This window comes from Quercus robur, chromosome 10 (genome assembly GCF_932294415.1).
Source record: "Quercus robur chromosome 10, dhQueRobu3.1, whole genome shotgun sequence".
Taxonomy (NCBI): Eukaryota; Viridiplantae; Streptophyta; class Magnoliopsida; order Fagales; family Fagaceae; genus Quercus; species Quercus robur.
The window spans coordinates 24,759,358-24,773,276 of record NC_065543.1 but is presented as its reverse complement, the minus strand read 5'-3'; the positions used below and the strand labels follow the sequence as shown (position 1 = coordinate 24,773,276).

The 13,919-nt window shown below is 34.9% G+C and overlaps 1 protein-coding gene across 2 annotated transcripts; it reads left to right on the top strand.

Annotated features, from left to right (window-relative positions):
- Nucleotides 1-1,018: 1,018 nt before the first annotated feature.
- On the top strand, nt 1,019-13,260 carry LOC126702912 (chaperone protein ClpD, chloroplastic-like). 2 transcript variants are annotated; one of them, XM_050401773.1, is made up of 12 exons: nt 1,019-2,036; nt 2,378-2,538; nt 2,800-3,029; nt 3,137-3,245; nt 3,325-3,440; nt 6,256-6,357; nt 6,447-6,728; nt 6,813-6,910; nt 7,021-7,315; nt 9,723-9,956; nt 10,197-10,430; nt 10,778-11,775. In XM_050401773.1, the coding sequence occupies exons 1-12, from the start codon at nt 1,345-1,347 to the stop codon at nt 10,844-10,846; spliced, it is 2,622 nt and encodes an 873-aa protein (XP_050257730.1). In that variant the 5' UTR covers nt 1,019-1,344; the 3' UTR covers nt 10,847-11,775. The 2 variants fall into 2 exon arrangements, with proteins under 2 accessions (XP_050257730.1, XP_050257729.1); XM_050401772.1 differs by lacking the exon at nt 10,778-11,775 and adding an exon at nt 12,817-13,260 and having other exon boundaries at nt 1,021-2,036.
- The last annotated feature ends 659 nt before the right edge of the window (nt 13,261-13,919 follow it).

Genomic DNA, 13,919 nt, shown 5'->3' with positions numbered 1-13,919 from the left:
CTCTGAAAGACAACAAGGTGTTTATCAAAAGACCAAGGTTCACCCAAAAGCACCTTCTCAACATCTACTTCAAGTTCAAAAGCGAACACAAGATTGTTATTACCTGCATCCCTTATATTAAATTTTTGTCTCGCTCTCCACAAAGGTCTGAACATCTTGGCTATTGCATCGATATTTACTATCCTTTTGGTAAAGAATTTGGTAGCCAAAATGAATTCCTGTATTTGCTTGCGTTTAGAGAGCACGACCTTTTTGCCTTCCTTATTAGAGAGAGTTCCTACTATTCGCAAGATCATCCATCAATCTACACCCACTATTTCCCAACACAACAGAAAATAGAACCTAAATATTCAAGCAAACTTATCAACGCAAAGAAAAACAAATCTTCTTCCCCAAAAGAGAAAGGAAACCTTATACTACAGCCAAGAGAAAGTAGAGAAACCCACTAATTTAGCCGAGAACGTAAACTCCACCCTTTCAACCCGGCTCTTCAATTCATTAATTCGATTTAGGACTTTTTTGTTTGGACTTTTTAACAGGCACTTTTATAATAATTATTAATAGAGTTTGGTTTATCTCCAGTAATTGCGCTAGTTATTAAGTTAATAAAAGAAATTAAAATGACCCGTTCTCAAAAAAAAAAAAAAAAGAAGGGAAAAAAAAAAGAAAAAAAGAAAAAGAAATTGCCAAACAAGAAAAAAGGCAATTGCAAATATGCTTGTTAAGTATACTCTAAAATGAATAGTTTTAAAAACAAGACCGAATCGGACCGGACCGGCCAATCTGACCGGTTCAATCGAGAATTGTGAGCCAATTCGGTTTGATTAAAAATCCCAAAACCGGTCAACAATCGGGCAAATATGGAGTTGAACAGGAAATTTTTTAAAAAACGGTTTGATGTCCGGTTCGGTTTTTAAAATCATGTTTTAACCCGGCACTTCGATTTATTAAATCGATTTACGTTATTAAAAAAGCGAAATCTTCAAAAATAGTAAAGGGACAAAAAGACCTTTTTGCGTTCGTGTGCAGGGGTTGAGGAACGGAACGCGGCCGAATATTTGGTCTCTGTTGTTATAAAATTGACAAGGAAAGAGACAGTGAAGTTTGCTTTCGAGTTTGAGTGTTCTCTTTTGGTTAACGTGTCGTCCTACCACACTCCATTCCAATTTCCATACCTTTCTTGTTCACCTCTTCTTCCTTTCTCTCAACTCCAACTCCAACTCCCATACCGCATACAAAGAATTCAGGTTAATTAGATATGTCTTGTCCCTCTCTCTTTCATTACTACTATTCCTTGTCTTCTGGTTACTCTTATTCTGTAGAAGAAGAAGAAGAAGAAGAAGAATGCAGTTGTCTTCTTTTTGCTCACCCTTTATATCCTTCAACTATACCCCTCATCATTTTGCTTACCCACTTCAATTCACACTTCATTCTTCTCGTAATGCTAGTGTTAGTATAATTGCTGAGCCTCATGCTCATGGCTGCCTCAACCAGCTCCTTCCTGTCTACAATCCTAGAACTACTACTATTCGGAGGAGGAGAAGAAAGTATGGGATTGGTGTGGTCTCTGCCAGTGCTAGTAGTAGTAGTAGTAGTAGTAGTAATGGGGGCTTGGAGCCATTCACAGAACGAGCAATTAAGGCCATTATGTATTCCCAAAGAGAAGCAAAAGCACTTGGGAGAGAGATGGTATTTACACAGCATCTCTTGCTGGGTTTAATTGCTGAGGATGAGGAGCACCACCTTCACCTTCACCATCATTATCATTATCATTATGAGCAACAAGGCTTTCTTGGATCGAACATCACCCTCCACATGGCACGCGATGCTGTTCGCAACATTTGGCGTCATCCTCATAATCCTACTGCTTCTAATAGTTCTAGTGCGGCTCTCCCCTTTTCCATTAGTACAAAGCGCGTGTTTGAGGCTGCGCTTCACTATTCCCGAACCATGGCTCATCATTTCATCGCCCCTGAGCACATCTCCATTGCCCTCTTTACTGTTGATGATGGCAGTGCCACTCGACTCCTCTACAGGTACCCCCCATCCCCTTCTTTCTTTTTTTCTTTAACAAAATATTTCAGAGTGAATTGTATTAATATGCAGCAGTATCATGGTTAGGCCAAACTACACTCTAATATTAAATCTTAAATTTTTTTTTTTTTTTTATCTCTTCTGTGCTCTCCTTTGGTCTAATTTTTCTCCCTAATGAAATTTTTAAGTACTCTGTGCAATGTGGCTGACAGGTTATTATACGATGGCAACCTTCTTAATTTATTGTTCATTATAATGATTCATGAATTTTAGTGTGCACAAAGGTCTAGAGTTGGAATCCATATGCTACAAACTTGCCATCTTATATAAGTATGATATTCAGATTAGGGGCAAATGTCAATCAGTTGGCGGCTGTGGCAATCTTCAGACTTCAGGAGGAGCTTGCCAAAGATGGTAGAAATCCATCTGTGGAATCTCAATGGATGCGTGGAGAATCCATTTTAAGAAAAGCAGCAATTATGAGATCCCCTGAAAAGCCAAGAGGTAACAAAACAAGTCATTATCCTCAATTTCTTTAGTTTCATGATCAATAAGTCTAAATTTAATGACACAGCAAACTTTACAACATTTTTCATAACCGCTGAGGTGGTAGGTTGCGATTTGGTACAATGAAAGTTATGTCAGTTGAGTTTCATGTAAAAGTGATATTGCATTAATCATAATTTGCCACTTCAACCAGTTGTGAAATATTTTGTTTCTACAAAAACGGAAAGCAATGTTTTGTAATTTATATGTGTCTGTCAGAAAAAACTGCATTAGCACAGTTTTGTGTGGATCTTACTGCCCGTGCAAGTGGAGGGCTCATAGATCCTGTTATTGGCCGAGAAAACGAACTTCAAAGAATCATTCAGATACTTTGCTGCAGAACCAAAAATAACCCCATTCTTCTTGGTGAAAGTGGTGTTGGAAAAACAGCCATTGCTGAAGGATTGGCATTAAACATTGCAGAGGCAAATGTTCCTATTTTTCTCTTGGTATGCTATAATTCTTCTGTTTCTTTACTCTTATTCAGATGCATCTGCTTATAGTTTCATTTTTTTTACAAAAAAAATAAGTGATTAGTTTATTGTTGTTTCCTTAGAAAAAACGTATAATGTCTTTGGACATAGCACTATTAATGGCTGGGGCAAAGGAGAGGGGAGAATTAGAGGCACGTGTTACGAAATTAGTTGAGGAAGTACTGAAAGCAGGTGAATACATTTTTGAAGTTCCATTTAAGAACAGAACTGCTTTTACTGTTGCTCAGTTTTGATATGCTTTCATTTGCAGGTGATGTCATTCTTTTTATTGATGAAGTTCATATACTTGTTGGACGAGGAAATAGGGGTTCTGGTCTTGACATTGCTGATCTACTGAAACCTTCACTTGGGAGGGGTCAATTACAGGTGATTGTTTCTTGTATAATGATATAATCATGCTTGTCTCATATCTTGTCATGTTAGTGAGACTTGAAGACCTAATATATAGGCATCCCATCTAAACTGATTATTAAAGCATGATTCTTAAAATCTAATTTATATAAAACTGAAACTTATTGGAAGTACTGGGAATAGATAGTGAAGTTAGGATCAATACTTTTAGGCAACCAAACTCCATGTATGGAATCAGTCACCATGTGGCACTCATAAACAACTGGGATGCCATTTTATCCTGGGCTTATGGGATTAGGCTCACAGCTTGATCAATGGAATCCTTCAAACAGAGGGCCAAATTAAAGAAATATCAATATTATGCCTTTTACTAATCATCTAACCAGTGTGACCTTAGATTTCAAATGAATATAACAGATACATCACTCATGAATCTGTTTGAAGAAAGTTTGCCTAAAAGTGTGTAGTTGGAATTTGTCCTAGATGATGCTTAAAACAGTATCATGGTCGGTTTAGGTGCAAGTGCAACCTAAACAGACTATCATAACGATTTAAGTACAACAAAGGTATATGAATGTTGAGTGTACCAATATGAAGGAGCGATTTAAATGCACTTGAATATCGGTATCATGGTCAAAGTGATGCAGCCAGAGGCAGTGATCAAAGACATGATTGCCCTGGATTAAGTAGCAAAGCCAGATAACATAAAAGGATCAATGTAGCTGACCCCTAGTTGCTGGCTTTTGGGCTTTTTTAAGTTGACTCTAGTGAAAATGTGAAATGTCCACTATCAAACCTTAGTTCTCTAACAATACTCATTGTTACAAGATTACATAGTAAACTTCAAGTTCTTTCTCCTCTTGGGATTGAAATGTAATTGTCGTCAGGAAGAAATCTTTACTTTTTGCTCTGAAGGTGTCATGAGGTGATCAGTGGAAAAGCTTTATAACATCCTCGGATAATTTTTGTTCTTTTTGAAAAATTTAATAGAATTATGAGTTATGACAGCAATGTTCGTTCATGCATTTTTCTGTTCCAAAAGCAATCATTTTATTTTTTCCCCTAATAACTGCAAGTCTCTGAAGGGTATTTGGCAATTTTAAAATTCTAGTATGAATCAGTTTTAGCACTTTCTATATGACTTTTTTTATCACTTGTCACAAGTCTGTGCAAAGCGTGGGAAAGTTACAGCCCCTTGTAGGAAACTTTTTATTGAATTTAAGAAGGGTAGTTAGAGAAGACTTCACTGAATTTCAAAAGTATTTGTTGTTTTCCTTCAGTGACATTTAACTTTGCAAGAGCAAATTCATGGTGCCTGGCTGTTGCATCTTCACTCAAGTATAGCCCTTACTAATTATATTTTTATGTGAGCATAATTGTCGTTGCTAAGATTCATGCCATACGAAAGAAAAATAATTCAAAAAAAACGGCCAAAGTATTGCAGAAAGAAGCACAACAACGATTGTAATCCAAAGTATTCAACCAAAAGTCATGGCTTGAGAGCTTTGATAGTTGCAAAGAAACACAAAAAATAAAAGAAATAGCTTGCAGCCATTAGAAAAAACAAAGAAGCCTTTTAATAGTTCATAACAAATTAAACCTCCTTGTATACTTCAAATTAAAACAAACCAAATTATATGGAAGGGCAACAGCAAGAAAAACAATAAGCATAATTTTAGATGGAAGAAAACAACATGAGATAGAACAATAAATTAGTACCTTTGGCAGCAAAAGCTTTCCAGTTTTGATGTTTAGTTGCTTTCAAGCACATGGTTTCTTCTGCTTTTAAAACAAAAAGAAAGTGCTTTCTCATGCCATACTTTGTTCTTTTAAGTTGAAGTAGTAAGAGTCTCATTGACTACTCGAATCAAACATATGGTGGGCAACCTGTTAAATATACAATAAGAACTTCAAGATGCCAATACATGTACATGAAAATTTATAGAGATGAACTTCAGATTGGAACTAATTAACTTCGATGAAAATGAACCACATTAGGAGATTCTGGATAACTAATTCCTAAAATGAAAAGAAAAAAGTGTGCAATATATAGGAAATGAAGCGTCTTTACATCACTACCACACAAGGGATTGTGAATCCAAAAATTTTGGATCCCAAAAACCTACTTTTCAAATGGCATTCTCATGAAGGTCTTATGTGATGTCTCTCAATGATTTTAAAACACTTAAGCTGTACCGGCTTTTCATATAGCACGTGCCCACCCCATTCTTCTGTCATTCTTTTGCACACATTGTTCATTTCTCTACACTTCTATTCTATTAGAGAACTCACTAAATTTTCTCCCTTCAACCTATTTTCTTGGAGGAGTCTTCCACTCCCTCTGTCATAATTTTGTTAACTTTGGGTAGAGCCGTTTTCTCTGGAAGTGCTACATATATATACATAGGTGTGTGGCATGGGTTCCTTAACTTCTATCCCTATGATTCCTTCTTTCACAGATATGTCTTGTCTGCATTTCTCTGCAGCCTTTACTGAAGCATCAAATGAAGATAAACCCTCTCTTCACAAGCAATATATGTTTATCAAATTGTCTAACAAACCAGATATTGGAAAAATTGATAGGATAATGCTGATGTGGCAAATTTATGAAGTCGACCAAAATTCAAATGCTTCCATTTTAATAATAATAATAATAATAATAATAATAATAATTATTATTATTATTATTATGTAGATTTGGAGATTTATGTAAAAATATCATATTAGAGTAGTATATCCATCTTTATAAAGATATCTAACTTTTTTTTTCCACATATAATAAGTTGTCTTGTATTGTGATTAAGGTGCACTAACCTCCCATTGTTTGCAGTGCATTGCATCTACAACTATAGATGAATACAGGATGCATTTTGAGAAGGATAAAGCATTAGCAAGAAGATTCCAGCCTGTGTGGATTAATGAGCCTAGCCAGGTTGTTTTCAATATTTGTTTTCATCTTACAATATTTATGTTCAGTTGGTTTTTAATTTTTTTCATTATTAAATATGTAAATATTTTTAGGATGATGCAGTTAGAATATTGTTGGGTCTACGTGAGAAATATGAGGCGCATCACAACTGCAGATTTACACTAGAAGCCATAAATGCAGCTGTGTATCTGTCAGCCAAATATATATCTGATAGGTATCTTCCTGATAAAGCTATTGACCTCATTGATGAGGCTGGGAGTAGAGCTCGTATTGAAGCCTCCAAGAGGAAGAGAAAACAGCAAACATGTATACTTTCAAAGTCACCAGATGAGTATTGGCAAGAAATTAGAACTGTTCAGGCTATGCATGAACTGGTAATGACAATGTCCAAAATTAATGTTTACTTAAAATATTCATGATTTGCAGATAACACAAGATTTGTGTCTAAATATAACCAGGTCCTGGCAAGTAAGCAATATGAAGGTGATTATAGCTTGGATGATACAATTGATCTTGTTTCAAAATTCTCTTTGCCTTCCACATCAGATGCCAATGAGTATGACATTTGGCCCCAAATTGTATGAAGGATGAAAACACTAGGCCTGCATTTACCTTGGAATCAGTTTGATACTTAACTAAATTTCTTGTTTTGATTTTTTTTCCCAGACCTTCAATAGTAGGACCGGATGATATAGCAGCAGTTGCTTCACTTTGGTCAGGGATTCAGGTTCAGCAGCTTACTGATAATGAAAGAATGCTTTTACTGGGTCTTGATGAGCAACTTAGGAGACGAGTTGTTGGTCAAGATGAGGCTGTTTTCGCTCTTTCCCGAGCTGTTAAGAGGTTCTGGGCTGGCTTGAAAGACCCCAAAAGACCAATTGCTGTAATTCTCTTCTGTGGCCCAACTGGGGTTGGCAAAACTGAATTAACAAAAGCTTTTGCAGCATCCTATTTTGGATCGGTAAGGCATCAAACTAACTATATATATGAGTTAGGTGAAGTTTCGCATAGTATATCTCTTAGCTAATATTACATTACTCAATGACTATCAATCAAATTAATTTTTTGACACTCCCACTCTTGGATTACGCATTCTCTATCTACTTACACACATGTCAAATTCATATTAATCAGATGTCATTTACTGTTGGACACCATTTCAACCTATATATATAAGCTATTTGGTTCTGGACAACCGTGTATTTTAATCTGCTGTTTTGTTACCACTTTTTTGATGTTGGACTTCACATTTACATGTGAAATCCCAAATGCTTCCTTAAACTGCAATTATTATTATTTTTTTCTTTCTAAATTGAATTGTTAATATGATGTACATAGTTTTGATTGATAAGTTATGCACCCGATGCATCTTGAACCCAAAACTTCACCCTCTACCTATGACTTATAAGGGTAGGAGGTGCAAGTTGAGTTAGATGATGATCCATAATAGCCTTTCAGGTGCTGGATATGTGAAGCAAGTTGTATGATTTTTACTGGCAATGGGAATTTTGGGCATTAAGGCTGGTAGGGGTCTAGATTTTAATGTGGAAAAGGGCTAGGAAACATGCAGGGTTTTTTAGACTCATATTCTGTATAATAAGATGGGTATATTTTAGGGCTCAAACTGGTAAGACAAGTAAGAATATCAGATCTGATTCAGAACTGTGAACAGTAGACAGAGGACTGTAGGCTATAGCAGTTCAGGTTTTGATTGATTTGGAAGCCAATCAAACGTAGGTTGTTTAGGATTTCAGGTCAGATTATAGGTTTGAAGGTTGGATGATTTGGACGATAATGTATATATCACACCTAGTTTTCCCTAACCATTACACCTTGTGTAAAACCTTAAGAGTATATTGATGCAAAATTTTGATGAACTTATTATGTAATGAAACATCCTACGGATTTGTGTGAGCTTTTAATTGCTTCCATTTCAAGTTTAGAAGGAAATTTTCAGAGACTTACTAGGCCATAAGCTCATGTGTTCATTTGTGAGGGGACAAAATTTGGCTACAAACTTAGTTGTAGCCTAAAGCTACAACTCTCACTTTAAAAATTAACATAGTAACATATTTTGAAAATCTAACCGTTGGATTGCATGTTCTTTATATTCTTAAAGCACATGTAAAACTTTGCGTTAATCGGATTTTATCTACTATTCGATTTATAAACTTATTTTTATATATAATTTTAGACTACAAAAGCTTGAAATTTAAGCATTTGATTGGTGACATAGCTATTAATATTTGATTTTTTGGAAATTTTGCAAACATGGAGGATATAAGAAGAGAATGTAATCTAACGGTAGATTTGTCAAAATTCATATTTAATAAAATGGTATTAAGTGGAGTTGTAGCCTAGGCTACAATTAAGTTTGTTGTCAATATTAAGCTGCTTGCCTTGGAAACCCTGGCCCACGCACAACAACAGTCAATCAACAAGCATATATCGGTGTTACAATTTTTAAAACTTTATTCTAGCGCACCATGGTAGTATTAAGCAACCACATTTGATGGCCAAATAGACCCATGAACACTTGTTTTTTGGTTCAGTGAGATGAATCAATTCTCTGAACAACCCTATTAAGCATATTGAATAGATGATGAGAAGGTTAGGTCTGCCGAGATGAAACTAATAGATAGAGGCAAAAAATACTAGTATAATATTGACAACCTCTACCTTAGAAAAGATTATTCTGATGAGAGTTTTTTTTTTCAGCCGGTGGTGATTCTAAGCAACCATAGCCCATACGTGGTGAAGCCCAGGGTTATTAGTTTTTCTCCTTTTATTTCTTATTTTGCTAACACTTCTGCATCATCCCCCTGGCACTTAAACTGAAGGGGAAAAAAATGATACTAAACCAACTGTTTCCTAACTTAGAAACTTAAAACTATGACTCAATAACAGCTAAAGTAGGATGGGAAGGGCGCCAATTAGGTCCAATACCAAATTTAGACCATAATTTTGAATGATCTTGGGGTGAAGTTTGATTTTCCTAGAGGGTCTAGCAGCATGAGTCAATCTAACTACTTCATACGATAATACCATGGAAACAATGGCTGAAATGAATGAGGAAAGTGATTGAGAAATTAAAACTGGAAAATATCCAAGAGATTAGAGTTGATTTCGTGATTACAACTTAATGCAGTACCACGATCTCAATCTACAAGGTGTCAGCATTAACCATTAAATTTGATTGAGAAATTTAACCATGCATACAGGGCATTTCAGATGATGCAATAATGTTTTTGCATTCCAATCATCTTTTCATTGAAATGTTTAATCCAATTTGTATGATCCCTGACATTATCCCCTTTGCATTGAAATATTTAATCTAATTTGTATGATCCCTGATATTCATTTTGCAGGAGCAGGCCATGATAAGATTGGACATGAGTGAATATATGGAGCGGCATTCAGTGAGCAAATTAATAGGTTCCCCCCCAGGTTATGTTGGCTTTGGAGAGGGTGGCACTCTAACTGAAGCTATTAGAAGACGGCCGTTCACAGTGATATTGCTTGATGAAATAGAGAAAGCCCATCCAGCTATATTCAACATCCTCCTCCAATTATTTGAAGATGGCCACCTTACTGATTCCCAGGTTTGTTCCTGCTAGTTTGCGCCAGTGCATGGTGCCAGAAAATGGTAGAGATCAAATAGTGGACAATTGAGCTCTGCTTGATAAATGGAAAAAAATATGATTAACACTGCACAGAAATTAATTATAAAAGAAAAAATAGTATAATGGAATCTTTCTGCTAATGAAGTAGTGTAATTTTAGCCTTGTTAGATAGTCTTGGACCATTCAGTCTCTAAGGTTTCTTAGAACTTGGTTTAACAGGGAAGAAGAGTATCTTTTAAGAATGCAATAGTGGTGATGACTTCAAATGTAGGTTCTACTGCCATCTCTATGGGTAGAAAGAGCTCTATGGCTTTCTTCACTGCTGATGATAAGTCAACTTCATATGCTGGGATGAAAGGAATAGTAATGAAAGAACTCAAGACATATTTTCGTCCAGAGTTGCTCAACAGGATAGATGAAGTAGTTGTGTTTCGTCCCCTTGAAAAGGCTCAGGTTTGTCACCTTTCATTGACTTGTTAGCTCCAGTGAAGTTAGTTCTTGAAAGGTTGTCATTACTCCATTATGTTTCTAGGTTTTTTGAAAATAATTCAATAAAATAATAACAACTACCTAGCCTTAATACCGAAATTTTGGGGTCAATTATAAATTCTCAAAAAATAACCGGGATTGGCCATGTATTTTTTTCAACTTTACTGCCATTCTATTTTATTTGAAGTCATACTCTGGACTACTTTTTTAATTGATATGTCCCTTTTTACTACTTCTATTAATGTTATTTTTGGTCTTCTTCTACCTATTTTTGTTCCCTCAACTTAAATCAACCCACTTTTTCTTACTAGTGCATTTATCGCAACATGACCAAACCATCTCAAGCGATTCTTCTTCATCTTTTGATCACTAGGGGTTAGTCCTATCTTTAAGTGATTTTCTACTTATTCATTTTAACTTTTCATTTAGCTACATTTATTTTATGAATATGTTGCTTGTTAATAGTCCAATGTTTATTATCAGAGCATAGTTGATCTTGTAGCAATCTTATAGCACTAGCATTTGGGAGTTGTAAACACCCTCCAGTTACTATTTTACAACCCAAGACAACCAAAACCCACCTCATACGGGTTTGTATTATTTGTTCATGGGTTGTAAAGAGAAAATAATTTTTTTAATCTTGTGGTTGTGGGTGAAGAGAAAAAGAGAGTGGGAGGAAAGAGGGAGAGAGAATAGTACTTTTTATTATTTTATTAGTAGTTTATATTATTTTATTGGGTTGTATGTAAAAATAAGAACTGGGATGTTGGGTGAGTTGTGAAATGGGTTGGTAAAATAGATTAAGTGGTACTGTGGTAGTGCTCTTATGATATTTTTACATCCTCGAATGCTAGTACTCTTATGATATTTTCATTTAACTTAATAGGTACTCTATGATCAAATAATACTCCTGATCCACTTTTTCACTCCATCTACCATATTCTTATCCTATAATCCACACCCTCTTCAAAATCTCTCTATCACTATGAATTATTGGTCCAAGATATCGAAAGACCTTGCTCTTTGGTATCTTTTGACCATCAAGTATTATTACCCCTTAATCTTTATATCTACTTTTACTAAACTTACATTCCATGTACTCTGTTTTAGTCATATATAATTGAAAGACATTAATTTAGTGATTTTCCAAATTTCTAACTTGGTATTAACTACACTTCAAGTTTCATCAACTTAAACTATATCATTTGCCAAAAACATATACCGAAGGACTTTCTTTTGAATCGATTTAGTGAGTTCATCCATCACTTGTGCAAAGAGATATGGAATTAATGTTGATTCTTGATGTAAACCTATAGTGATAGGAAACTTAGCTGTGATGCCTCCATATATTTGCACACTAATTATAGTTGTGTCATTTGATCATTAATTAACTTAATATACTATAGAGGAACTCTTTTCTTTTCCAAGACCCCACATAACCCCTTTAGGGATTTTATCATATGCTTTCTCTAGGTCAATAAAAATTATATTAAGATCTATACAAACCTCTTTATATTTTTCCATTAGACATCTAAGTAAGAAAATAACTTCCATTATAGTCCTAAAGAATAGATCATCCTGACATCAAAAAATTGAAAACACACAAGAATATAGGGATTTAAGTAGTTTTGAATTTTGCTTTCATCAACGGAAAATAGATCATCATGACATTTTACAACTTTATAAAGGGTTTTATGGTCAATGGAAAATATTTTACAAATTTGACCACATTTTACCTACAAACAAACACCTGAAAATGGAAAAAAAATTTTCAAAATTTTTTTTTTCTTCAAAACAAATGGAGGGTTAAGCCTTTTTTTTACTCTCCCTCTCTTCTTTTTCTTCCTCTTTTTTCTCTCGTCCCTAATGCTTTGTATATAAAGAATGGAAACACGATGATGCTTAACACATAGGCGTATTTCTCACGCTGTAATCCTCCTACCACATGCTGACTCAAGCTTGAGGGGAGTGTTAAATTTACTCTCGTAATGTTGTTATCACTATACTATAAATATGTGCCAAGGTGAGTGACTGATTGATTTAATCCTATTTTTTTTTTTTCTTTCATTCTAGTCTCTATAATCTATATGTCTCTCTCTCACTCCATATATATATATTCCTCTTCCCCTTAATCCTAATGTTTCGTATTTTATAACTCAACCCGAACCAATATTTGAGTTTCTCTACTGGGGGAGAGAGACTCAAATATTATTAGTCAACTTGATTCTAACGAAACTAGAAGCTTGATTTGCACGAATTTGTGCTCATCTAGGACTCGATATTACATAACTCTGTTGAAGTAGCAGTAGTGATTCTGATTGATATACTGAAGTGTTAAAAGTTATTCCAGATGGTGGAGATTTATAATGTAATGTTGGAAGAGGTGAAGCACCGGCTCATATCTCAAGGGATTTGTTTAGAGGTATCTGAATCAGTGAAGAATCTGGTGTGTCAGCGAGGGTATGACAAGATTTCTGGTGCCCGAGCTCTGAGGAGAGCAATAAGTCTAATAATTGAGGATGTCTTGAGTGAAGCAATCCTTTATGGAGATTACAGCCCTGGTGACACTGCACTCATTGATTTGGATGCTTCTGGAAATCCCTTTGTGACTCACCATGTTTCTGATTCGGCACCCATGTTGTAACTTGTAATTCTAATTAATTTTTAATTTCTTCATCTAATCTTATAGGCATACACATATGTCCAATTGTTGTTTTTAGTTTTATTAGATCACATTTATTCAAGTGTAAATAACTAAAATTATCAGTATCTAAGAAAAATGAGGGTTTGATTTTGTTGCTATTATTTTATTTTATTTTATGTTAGAGGTCAGGTCTTGGTGTGATGACAAGTGATCACCACAAAAATTCACAGGTTACAAATTAGCTTCTAAAAAATTAAAATGTGGTAAGGTTGTACCTCTACTAGATTTTACAAAGTAAGAATTTTGTGCATTAAGTACGATATTTTATGTTTTGAAATTCGGACACTTATAATTTCTATGTGAAAGCATCGTACCTTTCATTTTGTCTTTCCCGATTTTACTTATCTTATATTAGTGAAGATGCAAGACATAACGTTTATAATTCATCCTCCACTTACCCCCACTCTCCAATCCAAAACAATAAGGCTTAAAACCCAAATGAAAAAAAAACTTGAGACCCACAAAACTTTCAAAACCCATAACTCTAAAACTTGACACCTCAAGCCCTAAAATCAATCTAAACGCAAAACCCAAAAAAGTAGAACCTCTGAACCTCAAATACTAAAACATGAATGGAAAATGCCAGAGATACAACCCAAAACTTTAGATAGTAAAACTACAAATTAAACCAACCATACGCTTGGAACAAAAGTCGAGAGAGGAGAGGAGACAGAGGGAAAGGAGACTAGAACAAAACCAACCCAAATTAATTTTTAGTACATTATGTAAATCTTCCCCACTCTTTTCTC

What these genes read in the sequence shown, in the direction of transcription:
- LOC126702912 (XM_050401772.1), top strand. Translation starts at nt 1,345, where the DNA reads ATGCAGTTGTCTTCTTTTTGCTCACCCTTTATATCCTTCAACTATACC. An exon ending in TGAGGAAGTACTGAAAGCAG is followed by an intron (nt 3,246 to 3,324) that starts GTGAATACATTT and finishes TTTCATTTGCAG; the next exon opens with GTGATGTCATTCTTTTTATT. An exon ending in CAGCATCCTATTTTGGATCG is followed by an intron (nt 7,316 to 9,722) that starts GTAAGGCATCAA and finishes TTCATTTTGCAG; the next exon opens with GAGCAGGCCATGATAAGATT.